General features: G+C 39.3%; 1 protein-coding gene across 18 annotated transcripts in view; it reads left to right on the top strand.

Moving 5' to 3' along the window:
* The window catches only part of UNC80 (unc-80 homolog, NALCN channel complex subunit), a 218,256-nt gene that overhangs the window by 108,434 nt on the left and 90,277 nt on the right, over positions 1–19,545 (top strand). For 13 of the 18 annotated variants that reach the window (XM_070489843.1, XM_014867746.3, XM_014867745.3 and 10 more), the window contains exons 25-28: positions 1,059–1,192; positions 6,886–7,051; positions 12,174–12,377; positions 14,522–14,622. In XM_070489843.1, the coding sequence (XP_070345944.1) occupies positions 1,059–1,192; positions 6,886–7,051; positions 12,174–12,377; positions 14,522–14,622 (605 nt within the window). The remainder of the gene's footprint in view (positions 1–1,058; positions 1,193–6,885; positions 7,052–12,173; positions 12,378–14,521; positions 14,623–19,545) is intronic. The other 5 variants (XM_070489851.1, XM_070489850.1, XM_070489849.1 and 2 more) reach the window with 1 other exon arrangement.

The following is a 19,545-nucleotide window of genomic DNA, read 5'->3' as shown; positions in this document are numbered from 1 at the left end:
ATAGCCAGACAGCTTCAGAAAGAACATAATTTCCACCTACTATCTATATAAACCGTGTTGTATATATTCTGTTTAGTTCAGAAAGCCTAATATACAGGAAACGTTTTAGAGATATTTTTGGGAATATTGATATGTCATGATATTGTGATTGTTTGATGAATTGATTCATTCAAAATAGAAGAATATTTTCTTTCTTTTGTGAGAGGTAGATCTCTACATTGCTTTGGCTTCTTTTCGGAACACTGATATATAATCAGTATATTTCTGCATGACTAGTGACGACACGTATCTGAGAACTAATCCTGAGAATTTAGAAAGTCTCTGTGTTGTCGCCTTGGCTACTATCTGCCTTTAGAGCAAAATCCATTTCTTGGTCTATGATGGATGTGGTGTTTTACTCATTCGAAGACTGACATTCTTCAGAGCAAAGGAGAATATTTGCATACTTCTAGCGTAGCTATGCCTTAATATGATAGTCTAATTTGTATAAACTGTAAGATAGAGGTGATCAAGCATATCTTGTCCACGCTGCAGAAATACGTCTGGACTAGAGCTGAAACAACTTCACTGCCCTCAGAACATCAGGATAGACATCGGTCATAAAATGAGCTGACAGGATTTTTGTTGTTCCAGTCTAGTTCATGACCCTGTATATAATCTAAATGTAATTGAAGAGCAATGTGAAAATCTTGCAACACTGCTTTCTGCTTCTGTTTTCATTAAAAGACTTTCTAGGGCAGCGAAGCTGTATTTTGTTATTCTGTGATGCCTCCAGGAGAATAATTTAGTTCTTATTGACTGATATTTTAATACTGAGGCATTCATTATAGAATTGCAAAATGGAGGGAGAGAGAGGTGTGTGGGAATGCATAGATTATACTAAAGGGAATAGGTAAATTGAACATGTATAGGTAACATTCTCATATGCAATTTCATTTTGGACGTGTATGGGTAACATTCTCATGTACAGTTTGACTTTACACATGTGTAGCTATGTCCATCAAACTCTGTCTTTTTACTGGTTGGTTTGTTTATGAAAGCGCTCTTTCCCTCCGTAGGTACTGTGAACCCCTCTAAATGTGGCTGCCCCTTTGCCTTGAAGATGGCAGCATGCCAGCTTCTCCTGGAGGTTACCACCTTCCTGCGGGAGACCTTTTCTTGCCTGCCCAGACCTCGCACTGAGCCTCTTGTGGTAAGTAAATCACACGTGTTAACAATCAGCTCCTTGGAGCGGCCAGACGCATGGCTAGGTTTCGAGTATTCATGATTTCCTCAAATGTCCAATGGCCAAATGTACCATATAATTTAAAAACATCAACCAAGGAATTTTCATATATAAACAGGAAATTTCTTTTTTCTGTTAAAAACAAAAAAACTCTAAAGTTGACCTTGAAATCACTGAGTAAAATGTTTGATTTGTCATGTCAGTTATGCTAGGAGTGTCCAAGAACCTTTAGGTTCCTTTACACTGCAAAGTATGAGGAGTTTTGTGGCCAGCCTTTTCCAGAAATCACTGACACAATTTTTTTCATGCTAACTGCTCATAAATCCATATGGAAATGTCCTTCTAATGAGTTTTCTTGTTTAAGTTATGGGCAAAAAGACTTATTTAAGCGTTGAGCAGGTAAATATCCCCAAACATATATTTTTATTCCTGTAGTACTTCTTATGGAATGTGGATTGGCAGAAAAATGTCCATACACGTACAGAGACACACATAGGTACACACACACATACACACCCAGTCCTGTACCATTGAGGCCTGATTTGTCTAACAGAGGATACAAATACTGTGCAAGAGCCAAGAGTCTTCTCAGAGCATGTGGGACAGGCACACCTCCACCCTTAGTTCTTATGGGCGCCAAGTTTCCAGGGGTTCTCTAACCATAGGCCTCATTCAGCTAAAGCTGAAGAACCAGACAAATTATTTTTTTTTCCTTTACACAAGATTTACACTACTCTACCAGAAAAATTGTTATACTAACAGTCTATGTGCTTCCATTTAAGCAAATTTTACAATCCATCAACTCTTCTGCTTTTGTGTGTTTGTGTGTGTGTGTGTGCGAGGAAGATGGGCCCTGAGCTAACATCTGTTGCCAATCTTCCTTTTTTTCTCTCCCCAAAGCCTCAGTACATAGTTGTATATCCTAGTTGTAGGTCATTCTAGTTCTTCTATGTGGGATGCTGTCACAGCACGGCTCGATGAATGGTGTGTAGGTCTGTGCCCAGGATCCGAACCAGCAAACCCAGGGCTGCTGAAGCAAAGCATGCAAACTTAACCGCTCAGCCATGGGGCCGACCCCTCTTCTGCTTTTTTAACCAAACTCAGCACGAGCAAGGCCATGTCCCAATCCCTGAGATGGACTGGTTGGCAGTGGGGGCGGGGAGTGGTGGACACAGAAGAACCAGTGCTCTAGTGTCCCTGAGCATTGCCTCTATATCTGGCTTCCCAATGTCTGAAAAGTGCATTTCCTCACACTCTAAAACATAAAATGGATATTTTCAAGTTGGAAGCATTTTTGGATAAAACACATGTTTTCAAGAGAAACATACCAATATTTGTTCTGTGAAACTCGATCATTTGAATATTGGAAAGAGAAGTTCCTCCTACTGCCCTTATTTGATTTTAACCTGGGGCTTTAATCTTCTGAATTGTCACCTTCACTGTTATAAGGTGACTACTCTAAAATCAAATCAAGGCCACCGCTCAACACCTGTGTTTGTTTCAAGTCAAATGTGATAAAGCGTCTGGTCTGTAGGCCTTTATCAGTGTTATGCCATCAGCATTCTAATGACCCTGAAGTCTTGCTAAAAGCACAGAAGTGCATCTACTTTTAATTTTTCAGATTTTTACTGGTCACCATTTTAATCCATTGTGATTTAAAAAATTAAGAATCTTAAAGTTTGACTGAGTTATTTTTGTTCTCCCTTTCAACTCTATAAAGTTATAGTTTAATGCCCCTTATTATTGTAACAAATTTTATTTTTTAAAAAATTGGCCAAATCTTTAAAAAATTGCTGTATAATCAACTGGCAGACTAGTAGGAAGTGCCAAAAAGTTAAGCTAAAACAGAGCCTGCAGTCATTCAGTCAGTAGGAGGGGAGTGTCCACTGCTGTCACCTGTAACAAGGTCTCAGAAATCTCTTTTTCATCCCCCTAGGATTTTCATTGTCAAGCATAGGTTTATGTATTGTGTTGTTAGGTGACCTTTATAAAATAAACGAGAAAGAAGCTTTTTATCACGTCTGATCTAACTATAGTTGATGGTAAAAAGACAACAACAACAACAAAAAACCCCTCAAGTCACATTCTAACCTACTATAGAAAAACAATGATTATCATAAAACTATTTTACCAATACAGAAGCTGTAAATGCTTGAAATTGTTTTTTAAGAAATTGTACTAAACAGTAAATCTAACAGGCTAAGCATAAATATCGTCAAAATGAGATATTCTAACGTTTTAACAAAACACTTGCTGCAAGAGTATTTATAGATCTTTGAAATGTTTTATTAGTAGCATTTTAATAGCAATAAAAATAAACAGCTACCCTAATGTCCGGAATAATGAAAGTATAAGGTAGTAAAATAATCACATTAGAAGCTATAAATATTCTAGAATCAGAGGCTTGAGGATGGGAGAAGATCAAGACCATAAACTTTCTACCAAGAAAAGAGTATTTCTGATAGAAATGCCATCAGGCTATTTTCAGAATGGATGAGATTTCCATGTGAAATATTTGTTTGAAAAGGTTCTAGATATATCCAAAATATGGAAGAGAAAGCAAAAGAACATAAAGTACAATAATTAAAATAAAAATGTGTTTAACCACAGTTATTTCTTAGATAGGATCAGAAAATCACGGGAGACCAGTCCCAGGATTGGTGGGAATGGAGGCCAAAAAAATGGAAAAATGATGTCAAAAGGTTTTAAAAGTTAATAAAAAATATTTTTACCAACTTAGCAATCTTTTCCCAGATAGATCTCTAGATACAACTTAATTACTGTCCTTTTTTTTTCCAAAAAAGAACTTCTGGTAGCATTTTATTCATTCTTTTTGTAAACCATACTAATAAATAATGTCTTAAAAAAAGATAAAGAAGGATTTATACAAGATTTATAATCTAAAAGAGCATAATAATCAAATTTTTCTTTAAATATTAACTTTCAAACTTGGGGACAATAAAGAAACATTTTTTAAATAGAGAATTTGGTTTGTTAAACTGCTGGTCTATTCAAATGTTTCCCAATCGAGTTAGTGAAACCAATAACCAATGACCAAGCAACACGGAATTAAAACAAATAATTCCCACTCAATGCATAACTGAGTCATAATAATACAGAAAAAGGCAGTGAGGAAGTGTCTGTATGTTTACATTCATTCCTTAGGGAAAATATCCTATTAGATGGTTAATGCAAGATTGTCTAGAAGCTTTACCAACTGTATCTGGGGTTTAACACATCAGGATATAAAGAGTATACTGCTGGATTGAAAATGTTCCGAAAGTTATAAAATCAGTAGCATAACACAATTCCCATTATCAGGACTAAACTGATGAGATTTATGGAGAGAAGACTGTGAACAAGAGTGGGGGTGGGGTGATACAGAATTGAATATATTGTAACAGGAGAACCAACGTAAAAAACTATTTCCTAAAGCAAAATATAAGCGAGGCCCTGAGAAGGGAGCAGAGGGCTGTGGTTGGCCAAAGAAAGGGCTGAAAAAAAATCTGAAGAACCTTCCTGGAAGAAGTCACATTTGTTGTTTTTTTGGTTTCATTTATTTATTTATTTATTTATTTATTTTAATTGCAGTAACATTGGATTATAACATTATATAGTTTTCAGATGTACATCATAATGTATTTCGAATTCTGTATAGATTACATCATGTTCACCACCCAAAAACTAATTATAGCCCATCCCCTCACATGTGAGCCTCATCACCCCTTTTGCCCTCCCCTCCTTTCCCCATGGTAACCACCAATCCAATCTCCGTTGCTATGTGTTTGTTTGTCATTGTTTTTGTAGAAGTCGCATTTTAAGGTAGCTTTGGAAGATAGGTAGGATTTGACAAGTAGATAAAAGAAGAAATTAGAAGAGATAACTAACTACTTCTGAGAATCAGAATTGTTATATTGTTACTTTTTGTCCCAACTAAGAAATTTAATTACATTTGGCTACCAAAATGAAAAGTGGATTAGGTTATTTTTTTCCTAAAAGGGATTAATTTCAGGGAAGCATATTTATAGTCCTAGAATATTTATGACAATGTTCAGTGGATTCCTTCACACAGTAGATTCCTGTAGTTTCTTTATTTTTCTAGATGTGATATAATTTTCTGAGTACCAAAGTGTAACCTCAGTTCTTAATCCAAAGGGAAAAGAAGAAACATCATGTAGAGTCTAAAATTTTATTAATAACAATTAAAAGCAGAAGATTTTAATCTTGGTGCAAACTTGGCTTTTTAAAATACGTTTTGTCTTCCATATATATTTGAATGTCAGGGCTTATTATGTCATAATTAGAAAAATGAGCTATAAAAATAAACTTCGCATTTTCTATATTTTTCACTTATCAGGTCCTCCAAAAGTGTTTTATAGGTTAATCATTAACTATGATCTTCAGCATGAGCAAGTCTCCATTCACAGAACAGGTCAGATTTTCAATTTGGGGCCTCCCAGGTCAAACTCCTACTAAGTACGTACACTGCCCCAGGCTTACTTGAGGGTACGAGCTCATTCTGTTCATGAGCAGATAGTAGTGGAACCCTCTTATACTGAGGCCCTCCTGGAAGGGAGTGAGAAGTTCCCCAGTGCGCAATCCTATTTGGAGCCTCTGGCCTCACACCTGAGGCTTCCCAGGCCTGAACGGCCTCCCCACTCACTTGCTGTGCCACCTTTACTGAACCCTCCAGACTCCAGCATCACGTCTGTATGCGTTTGCTATTTCTGCTGTGACAGACTCCCACAGATTTAGTTGTTTAAAGCAGCACAAACATATCATTTTATAGTTTTGGAGATCAGAAGTCCAACACAAGTCTCCTGGGCTAAGGTCAAGGTGTGGCCAAGGCTGCATTCCTTTCTGAGGCTCAAAGACTGTTTCCTTGCCCTTTTCCATCTTTAGAGGCTGTCCACGTTCCTTGGTTCATGGACTCTTCCTCCATTTTCAAAGCCAGTAACTCAGCATCGCTTTTATCCTTCTTCCATCCACAGCCTGGAAAAGTTCACTACTACTAAGGATTTGTGTGATTAGTTTGGACCTGTCTGGCTAATCCAGGATAATCTCCCATCTCAAGGTCCTTAACCTTAATCACATGTACAAAGTTCCTGTTGCAATGCAAGGATTAGGGCCTCGACATCTTTGGGTTCCATTACTCTGCTGACCACACCCTCCAAGTCTGACCTAAGCTCTTACTCTGTCTCTCGGTCTTGGACGTTATCATTTGTTTACGTTTTCAGTGTCTGTCATGAGATTCTGAGCTCCTTTAGGATGAGCACAATTTCTTATTTATCCCCCAGTACCTAACACATTCGTACTCCATGCCCTCAGTGCATGATTACTTAATAAACAGACAAATGCCAAAGACGCAGTTAAAACTACGGACAGAGTTAGAAGGTGAGGAAGCTAGTTCTGGATTTGGAACATGGTCTGTGCTTTTGGAAGGGGAAGCATGTGAAGAAATGGGAAAAGCTACGAGTTAGGGGAGATTTTTTTAATTCAAGAAAACTTTTTATGGCCGAGATCTAAAATTGGCATTCGATAAAGAGGAATTCGGCTGTTTAAATGCAGTTGTGTGCCATTCAGAATGGAGGCAGGTGACCACAGGCAGATGCAGAGGTGGGGACAGGCCAGCATTGATGTGCTCCTCACTGGCCTTTCAGGACTCGGAGAGCTGCAGACATCATTTGGATCCGGATATGGACCGACACAGATATGAAAGGAAGATCAGCTTTGCTGGGGTCCTGGATGAAAATGAAGACTCAAAAGATTCCCTCCACAGTAGTAGCCACACCCTGAAATCAGATGCAGGTGTTGAGGAGAAGAAAGGTATGGAAAAGCATTATTTCATGTTTCAAGTTTTCTCATAGGATATTTGGTGTGGGGTCTAAACTGCAGAATTGTACACCAAAAGAAGCCCGAAATTGTTGGCTCCAAACAGTACTGTGTTCCCTCAATGAGGTAGGAGTGGACTCTGCAGTCAGAGGCCAGGCTTCTAATTCCAGCTCAGTAACTCTCCGCATCCCGTTGAATGTAAGATGCCATCAGTTGTAAGATGAACCATTATTTTATCTAAAGAAAGGAAAAATCCTCCTAATTCAGCTCTTACACGATACTTTCTTATCACATAGTTTGTGTTTCATTCTTATTGAAAGAGGACTTTCAGACTTAATTAAATGTAGATTTTTATTATCACTATATATCACTCATGTGCAGTGAAAAAAAAGGAAAGTACAAATAAAATAAACCGATTAAAGTTTTTCTACACTGTCTTCAACTCAGAGGTCAAATTTCTTAATCACTGTTCAACTCAAAATCGTCAGTGTCCGTGTTTTTCTGTATGGTAATGTCCTTTGTGTCATTAGAATGTTAGTAATACATCATTTCTTAAACGAATCTACAAAAGTAGTTAAGCTATTGGTGCTAGTTACTTAAGCCAACCTGCAATTATAGGAAGCTAGCCTACCTTTAATTCCTGTTTCAGCAATGTTGCCAGACACATCTGCCCTACCACGTCACCCACTCCCACACTCGACGTCACCCACTCCCACACTCGACGTCACCCACTCCCACACTCGACGTCACCCACTCCCACACTCGACGGTCACCCACTTCCACACTCGACGTCACCCACTCCCACACTCGACGTCACCCACTCCCACACTCGACTGCCATTTGGCTCCTTGGAGTTCAAAGATACTGACACCTATTCTTCAAATTTTCTCGCTGGTTCTTTAGATGTTCACATAGACACAAGCAGTAACAAATGTGTCACAATTGCTATCTGGCACTAGTAATCTTGAGATGCTGTCAATTGTAAGACAAATCTCAATTTCAGATACGTTAAAATGTGAAAAAATGTGCATCTGAAAATGCTGAAATGTGGTAACTAGCTGTGTGACCTTCCAAGTTAGTTAGCTTCTAAGCCACAGTTTTCTTCTCTGTAAAATTAGGTTAAAAACATCTACCTCATTTGGTGTTGAGAGCTTTAAATGAGACAGCGCAAGTAAAGCATAAACTCAATACCTGGTACATAACAGGTACACAATAAATAATTGTTGTCATTATTATTATTTTTTGTTTCAAGAGCACATAGATTAGAACCCATGCAGAAAATCCTAACTATGAGCTAAAGTAAAGATTGCAAAATTTTAAGTTGGGCTCTAAAGCCTCCTTTAAGCTCTTAATTTCTCTATCTGATTTTGCTAGTTCTTAAATTCCATTGCCCGTCAGTGTTTTCCTAGTGAATTTCAATTAAAGGAACATCGGCACATTTGTAAAGAAAATCAAAGATGATTTTATGCATTTAGGTATTTTCTAGCGTCCTGTAGACAATGACTCCACAAACTTTGGATAAGTTAAGAAGTGAAGGATTCTCGAAAAGAATAGCTCTAGATAGAGAAAATATAAAATATTTAAAATATTATAAGGAATTGTACACTGGAAACATTTTTTAATATTTCAAGATCAGACTGTTGTCGTGACATTTGAAAAATGTAAATAATCATTATATAGTATTGAATTTATGGTGAACTAAGTATTTATCAGCCAAGACTTAGCAATTTCTGAGTATGAAGAAGTATCAAATTAATATTTTTTCAAATATTACTACCTCAGACAAGGATAACTGCATATGATGAAGAACTTCCATCTTTTAAATATATCCCACAGGAATTTTTTTTGCCCTCTCAAAGTTGTTATGTTAATTATCGCTTAAAATAGCTGAAGTAAAAATTCCTAATACTAACATCATTGAACTTCAGTGGACTAAATTCCACACCATTCAAAAAAATAAAACACCAGATTAGCTTTTAAGAACACTTTAATATCATGATTATTATTTATGTAAATCATTTTTAAAATCCAAACACAAATTCTTAGTGATTTTTTTCTCGTACAATGGCTGTGTTCAATATATGAAAGTTGTTTGATAAATGAGGAGCAGAAAACTGAAATTATAAATAAAATGTCCTTTGCTAGTTGGCAAAACTTTCCCGAAGATTCCTAAATAGTTCTTAATCCTTTTGACAAGCAGATACCAGCTGCTAAAGCCAATATGAAAATGGGGACATAGGGACCTGCTAACTTAGATTATTAAGTTAAAATTTTATTTAAAATTTCATACCATCTGTTTTTATAAAAGCTAAAAATGTGAGTTCTTGAAATAAGCAACCTGAGCACAATTCAGATGCTACTAAGGAAAACTAACATGAAATAATCCTTAGAACTGAAGATGTCTGCCTAAAATCTCCAAGCAGGGTCCGTCAGATCATTTTACCTATATTCCAAATACATATCAAGACTGGTATTCCAAAAAACAAGATGTGTCTGATCATTCAACAATCATCTGTTGAACACCCACTGTATGCCAGGCACCATTACAGGCTCCCAGAATACAGCAATGAACAGGAAAAATTCCCGACATACATTTAGTTTATATTAGCTAATAGTTAATAACACGATAGTGAACAACGTTAAATACTAGGCTGTCAAGTAGAGATAAGTAGTATGAAGAAAAACAAATTAGGGTCAGAGAATTAGTAGTGACCTGGACTGGGAGGGGTGTAGTCAGAGAAGGATCCTATAAGTGATGTTGAGCAGAGACCTGTAGGATGTGAAGGAGCCAGTCAAGCAAAGGGCTGAAGGAGGAGTCTTCCCAACAGAGACAACCCTGAGAGCAAGGCTCTGATGTGGGAATGGACTCAGAGCATTTGATGGCAGACAAAAAGGCCAACATGGTCACAGTAGAACAGTTGGAGGGAAAATGGTAGAAGATGGGGCCAGAAAGGAAGCCAAAGGGCAAATAAATAGGGTCTGTAGATATGGCTGAAATTTAATTCTATTTTACTTGTGTTCGAGATTTGTGGACAGGCTTTGACCAGAAAAGTGGTATAATATGTGTATTTACAATTTATTTATTTGAAAGATGAGTCAAACTGGGGGCGTGGGGGTAAGAGAGAGTGGGTAGGGAGCTGCATTTGTCTAGGGAATAAGTGACGGGGCTTTCAAAAACCTATGAAATTTTGAGTTGTGGAGCCAAAAGGACTTGCTGATGGATACAACGTGGGGTGAGAAAAAAGGGAAAAAGAGATGTTTTATCCAATTTAGATAAATTTGTTTCACTTTCATACTAGTTTTCATTGTCATGGAGATAAAGTCTAAAATTCAGTGCTGTACAATCTCAGCTGACGTTTTTCATGCACAAGACCAAATCTGAATTCTAACAGCTGTGTCCTTTGTAAACAACCAACGCCATAATTCTGAACATTAATTTTTCAGTGCTATAAGATGTCTCCAATTATCTTTGGTGGCAGAACAGGGTCTCAAAATTCAGTTTCTTTCAGATCACGTTAATTTGGGGTTATTTTGCTGCATTTTTAGGTTGAAAGGTATCATGAAACCAGGAAAAGAATGCTAGAATATGCCTCTGTAAAAATCAAAAAATTATCTCTCTATTCTTTTTCTCTATTTTCCAATCTACTTTGACATGAAATAGTATTCATAGTCACTAGAAAAGATAATTATATTCTGTTTCAAATGCATTTTCAAGTAGATCATAAAGTCTCAATTAAGCCTAAAAATCATATTGAAACATACAACGGATGAGTTTTGTGCTATAATTAAAATAGAGCTTTATGGTCTATAGTCTTTGTGGGATTTATCCAACTGTGCTACAAGAATTTCTATCCAGATGTGTCCAGGGAAATCCATGCAGCCTTCACCAGCTGAGTGGTGGTAACTTTAGTCTTTCTCAATCACACAAGTAAATCAGAGATGAAATATTTCACATTCAACGGGAATCCTTCTAGGGTCCTTTATATGGCATTAAAAGTATACATTTAATTACCATTTTATAGAGCTGTACAAATTCTATCACAGTCACACACTAACTCTCCTGTGAGTGACAAACCTGAGACTAAAATGCAATCTTTGTGATTGGGACTTTTAAAAATATTAATAGCTATGCCTTAAATAATTAGTTAGAATCTTGTTTCCATCTTAAGAAGAAAACTTTACAAAAATGGCCCCTTCCTGATAATGACTTTAAGCTCTGAAAAATTTCTTTATCCCGCCCGTACAAAATCAATGGGTAACAACATCAAATCTTCAAAAGAAAAGAAAGGAGGTATATATATATATGACTATGGGAAATAAGGATGCTTTTGATAAGAAAAGTAGGTTTCAAGTGTAAATGTGTTTGTTTTACCCTTTCATTTTCCTCACTGATGACTGTTTCTTCCAGAACACTAAAGATGAATAATGCATGTTCTTCTTGGTACATATAGACTGTAAGGTTGACTCAGGGTGTTGCAACATTTGGACTCACATCTCACCCAGCCTTTTGACTGAAAGGAGGATGCTATGAAATCACTAGGTGCACTGAAAATGGAACCATTTCACACTCACTCTCAGCAGCCCAATGAGAACAGACCCTTTAGTGCCTTTGCTGAGGAGCTGAGCGGAACCCGCTGCTGACTGTTGGAGAGAGAAGCACCTCTTGTTTTATTTCTTAATGAGGTATTCCAAAATGAAGGGGTTTACATAAGTCACAGAATTCTGTAAGTCCCACTTCAAAGCAAGGACAAATGTTGTGTGGTTCTGTTGAATCCAGCAATGATGTGATGTAAGTGCACTGACAGTCCTAGATGATGCTGCTGCGAGGGCACACTCATGCTTGTGAACCCTGGGCCAGAAAGAGCAGGTTGTTCCCAGCGCCAATGAGCTTTATGTCCGAGAAAGAAGCTGCACCAGCCCTTCCTGGTGGACCCAGCCTCCTGCCTGCCTAACTGAGCCGCCTGACTAGCGGCTTGGGAGATGCGCCTTGTCCAGACACGCTGCTCACCTGAGCCGAGAGAGGAGGCTGTTCAGGGACAGGTTGGGGAGAGCTTGGCTCTAACACTGGCTGGGGAAAACTAAGGGGGAAAAGCCCTATTTTATTCTTTTAATACAGTTCCCAGCAGGAAGATCAGGATAGGAGGCCCCCGCCTGCTCCAGATTAAAGGAACCCGCAGTTTCCAGGTGAAGAAGGGGGGTTCCTTGTCCAGCATTCGCCGGGTCGGCAGCTTAAAGAGCAGCAAGTTATCACGGCAGGACTCAGAGTCTGAGGCTGAGGAGCTGCAGCTGTCCCAGAGCAGGGACACTGTCACTGACCTAGGTAACATAGAGGAGTGGGGTGTGCAGGGACACGGGGGGTAGGAAGACAGGGCCCAAATCCTGAAACAGCTGAAGTCCATTTTCTTACACATTGATGGATGGAGAGCGGAGCCGTCGGTTACTCTCTAGGGCAGGGCTGCTCAAACCTTAGCGTGCACATGGGCCACCTGGGAGTCTTGTTAAAATGCAGACTCCAATTCAGCATGTCTGAGGCGTGAGCCTGACATTCTGCGCTTTTAACAAACTTCCCGGCAAAGCTGATGCTGCTGGTGCGGGGACCCCAGCTTGAACAGCGAGGATCCAGAGGATGCCTTTGGTAAAGAAGATACTTTAACAACAAGGACAGGGTTTTGAAATGCAGATGTTTGTGCATCCATTCTTCTGATGAGGACCTTTAAAGCAAAATGTAGAATTTCCCTTGGGGACAACTAGCTAAAGGTTCTCTAAATTTTAAAGTCTCTATTTTATAGTAAAAACAACCAAAATATCAGCGAGAACAGATTATCTAGACCTGACAATCAGTGACCTTCCACCAGTCACTTTATATCTCAGAGATTTGTTTTCTCTAGTTATCCAATGGGAAAAATTCTATTTAATCCTTGCCTACTCTGAGGAGAAGCTCTAAAGATAAATTCAGGGATGATTGTAAAGTATGTTAATACCTGAAAATGAGCTCTGTATATAAGGGAAGCATTAGAGTTGTAGACCGTCAGTGTAGGATCCAGAGACTCTGAAACCCAAAATGGGCTGATCATCACAGTAGACGAGAAAAAGATTAAGCAGGCATGCAGATAGGACTTAGCGCTGCCTGACTTCAACTATTAAGTAAAAGTCAAAGTACATTTTCTTTGCCATTCTGTCCCTGTGTGAGAAGCAATATAAAAAGCTCTCCTTGGGGCTGGCCTGGTGGCACAGTGGTTAAGTTCGCACATTCCGCTTTGGCAGCCCGGGGTTCACTGGTTTGGATCCCCGGTGTGGACATGGCACCGCTTGGCAAGCCATGCTGTGGTAGGAGTCCCACATATAAAGTGGAGGAAGATGGGCATGGATGTTAGCTCAGGGCCAGTCTTCTTCAGCAAAAAGAGGAGGATTGGCAGCCGATGTTTGCTCAGGGCTAATCTTCCTCAAAAAAAAAAAAAAAAGTAAAGAAAGCTCTCCTTTTTAGGTAAATTGTTTTAGAAGTCAGTCAGGAAATGTGGATGAATTATCAATCTGAGTAGATCTAATCAGAGAGTTTAAAATAGGAAACATTTCTACACCCACCCACCCTCGCCCTTGAAAATAGCTAATTTATGCATTACCTAAGGTTCAGCTTATTTTTTAAGGAGACAATAGAAAGAACCCTGGGACTACTTTTGTTATATGTCTGAAGCTGTAACAATATTATAAGTTAGTTTGGGGAAAAAGTTATTTCAATTAATTATTTGAATTGATCAATTTAACCCAGCCAGTTGAATTAAACTATCCAGGCGAGAGGCATGGCTTTGTCATGGAGAAAACTCAAAAAAGCTTTTAGATTTGAGGACAAAGCTATGTTGTCTAGTATACAAAGTAGTGAATTCCTGAGAGATGTCTCCTTCATCCCAAACCCCTTTTGGACAAAAGGGTTGTCCACGATTGGACGCAATTACATCCAAATTCCCTTAGTTTTTCCGAGGCCCCGGCCCATCTTAGAAATTGCTCTGATAGCAAAGCCAGGTGGTGTTAGCAGCAGTAGCCCTAGCCATAGTCACAGCAGCAGTGGGAGGCAGCAGCATGCTGTGTGGACACTGCAGGTTGGTTGGTGTCCCTGCTTAGCTACACCTGCAAGGTCTGGGCAGTCTGGAATGGATTGGGGCGCACTCCACCAATAACTTGCTCATCTCTGCAATTCAAGGACTTGACTCTGTTTTTTCTCTGCTCCCATGTCTCAGAATGGAAGCCACCATAACAGAGATCATAAATGTCTTTGTCATTGCCAGTTCAACTGGCGGTGAGGGGAACAGTCCAATTAATATTCCTCCACTGAAGTCAATGCCATGCCCTGCAACCCACTGGGCTGTGGTAGTCTGCCCTGGGATTCAAAAGCATGGACAGCTGTACCGCACCAAGATGCTCTCCAGGGAGACGGAACAATACACCTTTCTTGGTATTTTTCTTTTGAAGAAGGGAGTCCTTGGAGTGCAAGTGAACCCAGCATTGAGCCGGAGGGAATGAGTACCGCCAGCACGGAGGAAAACTACCACAGGAACATGTCATGGCTTCACGTAAGTAGGAATCTCAGAAAGAGCCTGAGGTCAATTTCTTTTGGCACTGAGGAAGATCTGTGGAGGGAGGACAAAAGATTATACTAAAACCATCAATCCAAGTTAGCCTCCAAGAAAAACCACAGGTTTATATTTCAGCTGGGTGTCTGAACGCCCACTAGGATCAATATGCTGGTAGATTGTATTCATTTTAAACTTAACTAAGACCAAGGGTCCTTTGTTATGGCTGACTTGTGGGTCTACGTACGTCAGGGAAAATCATGAGGGACCAGGCCAGGTTAGTGGTGGAGATGGCCTGAGTGACACAGGCAAGGCATTGTGGTCAATTTTATACAGGTTAGCACAAACGCTGAGAGCAAGATCATGGTGTCAGTCCTGGGCCTGCATTAGATCAAATTGTAAACCAGGACATGGAGATTCTAAGATGATGAAGGTCACACCCCAAAGGGCCATCCAGCGGGCACAGGCAGGAGGGGATCCCAGGGAAACTGCAGGCATAGTTAGAGTTCAAGGTTTGAGCTGGGCATGAAGACAGAAGGCGAAGGATAAGGAAACATGACATCAGATCCACAATTGGCAGGATCCTGCCAGCTATGTTACTGATCTTAGATACGAATTGTCACCATCTCTTCTGATTTCCCTCTGACTTGTTGGTAGAGTCAGATAATGGCTGACTGGGCGTGATGCCCCTGAGAGTTTACAGCGCTGTGCTCTCACTATGGAAGTGGTTCCCAAAGCTGGCTGATTTTGAGAATCCCTGAGGCGGCTGCTTTTAAAGAAAACTTTGTAGCGAAGTCCAACTTACATGTTGAAAAACATGCAAAAGCTATGTGTACAGCTCAATAAATTTTCACAAAGTGAACACATCTGTGTAACCATCGCCAAGTCAGGAAGAACATTAATACCTTAGAAACCCTATCCAGGCCCCTTATCAGTCACTCCCCTCCCCTAACAGGAACCGCCATACTTCCAACACCATAGATTAGTTTTGTCTGTTTTTGAAATGTGTATAATTAGCATCGTATGCTGTGTACTCTGTCGCATCAGGTTTCTTTTGCTCACGTAAGTGTAAGTCTCCCAACTTTGTTCTTTTTCAGGATGGCCTGGTCGACTCTTGGCTAGATTCATTTTCATTTAGAGTTACCTTCTCAATTTCCATCAAAAAAAGCTTCCAAAAAAGCCTTACATTGAATATAAAGATCGTTTAAAATTGATGAATTGAAATCTTTATTATATTGAGTCTTCCAATATATAAAATGATCTCTCCATTTCAATTAATTTATATCCCTCCACTTATTTAGGACCTCTTAAATTTCCCTCAATAGTGCTGTTTACTTTTCTGTGTAGTGTTCTACACACAAGCACTCTGGAAGTGTTTGTGTAAGACCAGTGATATTTCTTCTTTAAATATTTAGAGGAAATCACAGGTGAAATGTTCTAGACATAAAAATTTCCTGGTAGGAAGGTTTTTAATTACAGATTTAATTTATGCAGTGCAACTAAGACCATTGAGATTTTCTTTTTCTTTTGGGAGCAGTTTGGGTAAATTGATTTTTTCCCTAGGAATTTTTCAATTTAATCCAAATATTCACATTTATTAGCAAAAAGATGTTTATAATATTCTCTTAAGATCATTTTAAATTCTGTAAGATCTATAGTGATGTACCTTTATCATTTCTGGTATTGTAGGTCATGTCTTTTCTCTCTTGGTTTTTGATCAGTCTTGCTAGACGTCTGTCAATTTTATTAGTCAAAGAACCTGCTTTTGGTTTTGTCTTTTTTTGGAATCTTTGATTTTTGTTTCATTAATTTCTGCTATTATCTTTATTTCTTCCTTTGACCTTCTTTGAGCCTAATTTGCTTTCTTTCCTATCTAGAAAGATATGGATACACAGGTCAATGATTTTCAGCCACGTTACTAACATATTCATTTAAACCTATAACTGTTCTCTAGGGACAGCTTTAGCGGTATCACACAAGGTTTGACACATCAAACGTTCATTATCACTCAGATAAAATATTTTAAAATTTCCGTTGTGATCATAATTGATCACAGATATTTTAGAGTCCAAGGCTAGTAATTCCAGTATATGAGTCTATTGTTTTTACTTCTCTTGGTTTTTCTCCTTAACATGCCTGGTAATTTCATTGACTACAAACATGGTGGATGAAAAATTTTAGCGGCACAATGGTAGACGTGTCATTTCATTATACGTCTATTGAAACCCACAGAACTTACAACACCAAGAGTGAACCCTCATGTAGACTATGGACTCTGAGTGATAATGATGTGTCAGTGTAGGTTCATTGACTGTAACAAATGTACCACTCTCACGGATAATAGGGAAGGCTATGCGTGTGTGGGGGCAAGGAGTATATGGGAACTCTCTAATTTCTGTTCAATTTTGCTGTGAACCTAAAACTGCTCTAAAACAAAGTTTACTAATTTTTAAAAATTATAGAGACTCCAGATGATGTTATCTCTCTCCAGAGAGGATACCCTATCCTTTGGCAGACAGCAAAGAAGATCATCTCAGTTGAATCAGGGACTAAGCTGACTTGACTTGCACTCTTTCTAGACCCCCTCCTACCCACATACTTTCTAGTATGGAACCCTCCGAGGTTCCCAGGGAGACTCTGGGGTATGTCCTAGGGTCCCTCGTTCTTGACAGGTCAGAAACTCCAATTTTGTTTCCCCATCACAGTGAAATTGCCAAAACCTCCACTCTGCTTATAAACTGGTTTCTGCTTGGCTTCCTGGCTACTTAATCAGCAAATTCCTAGAAGGGGAGACAGTCTCTCCCAGTGTCGGTCTCACTTCTCTGAATCTCCCTGTACATTCTCTTAATCTACAGTATCTTGGCCACTCAGTTCTTCCCTCGTTTGGTAATTTTGAACTCTAATTTTTATCTTCCAGCCCCATGAGCTTCCCTAAAGCTCTGCCTGGCTCCTGGCTACGTATGCTTAAGAAGTAGCAATGCCTCAAGGGGAAATGGGCCTGTGCTCACGTTTTACTCACCTCAGTGAACGCCCTTTCTCTCCACATCACGCCCTTCAGGTCCTGACTGCCTCACTGTTAAATGCTATCCCATGCACTCAAATATATATATATATATTTAGAAAAACACATGACTATATATGTGTGTGTTAAAAACAACGCACATTAATTATCTTACAGTTTTTGTGAGTCAGGAATCTTGGCACAGCTTGACTGGATCCTCTGCTTCAGGGATTCTCACAAGACTATGATCAAAGTATCGTCCAGGGCTCGGGTCTTATCTGCAGGCTTTTGCTTGACCGGAAAAGGATTTGCTTCCAAGCTCATGTGGTTGTTGGCAGAATTTCAGTTCCTCAAGGGATGCTGGCCAGAGGCCACTCTCATCTCCTTGCCATACGGGCCTTTCCAACATGGCAGCTTGCTTCATCAAAGCCAGGAAAGGAGAGACTTTGCTAAAAGGGAGATGTCACTATCTTATAGAACCCAATCATGGAAGCGTCATGCCATCACCTTCATTCTGTTGGTTAGAAGTAAGTCACTAGGCCACCCCGTACTCAACAGGAGGACGTTTCACAAAGGCGTAAATACCAGGAGGTGGGATCATTGGGGACCATCTTAGAACTAAGTCTACCAAAGGGACAGCCCCAGGTAGGATTTTAAAATTATAGATTTCTAAGTTACTTCCACGTCCATCCCAGACATACTAAATCAGAATCTCCTGAACAAAAGTCCAGTAAAATGCTCATTTTATGTTTGCTTGTTTGTTTTTTGTTAAGCTTTCTTGGTGTTTCTCTTGAGCAGCCAGATTTGAGAATAACAAGGGAAACATGTGCCCTGTTTACCAGTATAAACAGGAATATCAAAGATATTCAGGAAATCTTGAGAGAGATTTACTGCTCAGACGACACTTACACTTTTTAGAAAACCTTGAAGAGTATGAGGTATTGTTAGCTGAGTTTGACAGCGGTATGGAATTGATTGTATTGTTCTTTATCTTCGTCTCAGAGTAAGCCAGGCCTCTCATTCCTAAGGAAATGTGTGGCAGCCCTGCCTGGCAGGTTTACTTGACCCTGCCATGTAGACTTACTTATGTTCTCCATCCAGTATGGCATACAGTCTCTCAAAAGATTAGGGGTTGGGGTGGGAACTAGTTTCATGAAGGAGGGACCATTCGGAAGGTTACCCTATATGTGTTTGACTAACTTTGTGGCTCTAGGAATGCTACTCCCTTTTTAGGAAGGCAACTTAGGAAGTTACAAACTCAAGGGCCTTCATTCCTTACCTTAAAATAACCATATCCTTTAAATCAACTGAGTTCTTTTCTGGAATCATTCCTGAGAAGTCTAGAAGATGTGAGGATTTGAGCCAGATCAAGCTACAAATGAAGAACTAAAATGGCTCAAAAGCCAGAGAAAAAATTAGTTTGTAAGGAGAGGAAATGGGCTCTACAGTGGGGTTCAAGGCCCAGTTGAAGGTTATAGGCCAGGGTGGAGGATGTAGAAACATCCTGAAGGTCTATGTAGGTGGGCTGCAGTTGAAGACATCCCACAGCTGCCAAGACCAGCCAAATCCTTTGGGACAGACCTTACCAATTTCTGCTCTTCTCTCTGGCTCTTTCCACAACATAAGAGCTGAAAAAATAGTGTTTTAAGTTCAGAATCTTGATTTGAAATATTTGGAAATCATATGCTCCCCAACAATTGCTTTAAGTTTTTGAAGATCACTTAACCTTTATTGTTTCAAAAAGATCTTTCTATCAAGTGTGAATGGAGGGAGCCAAAGAAGCCAAGTACATGAAGGCTTGTAACTCTGTTCTTTTGTGGGAGTTACTGAATCACTGTGGTTTCAAGACCCATCAAGGAAAGTTGACATTCTGACTTTCCATCTTCCACCCGACATAAATGTCCATGATTTTTCTGTACTTT

Source organism: Equus asinus, chromosome 19, assembly GCF_041296235.1.
Source record: "Equus asinus isolate D_3611 breed Donkey chromosome 19, EquAss-T2T_v2, whole genome shotgun sequence".
Classification (NCBI taxonomy): Eukaryota; Metazoa; Chordata; class Mammalia; order Perissodactyla; family Equidae; genus Equus; species Equus asinus.
The sequence above is the reverse complement of the archived record's forward strand: the minus strand, read 5'-3'. Positions and strand labels throughout refer to the sequence as shown.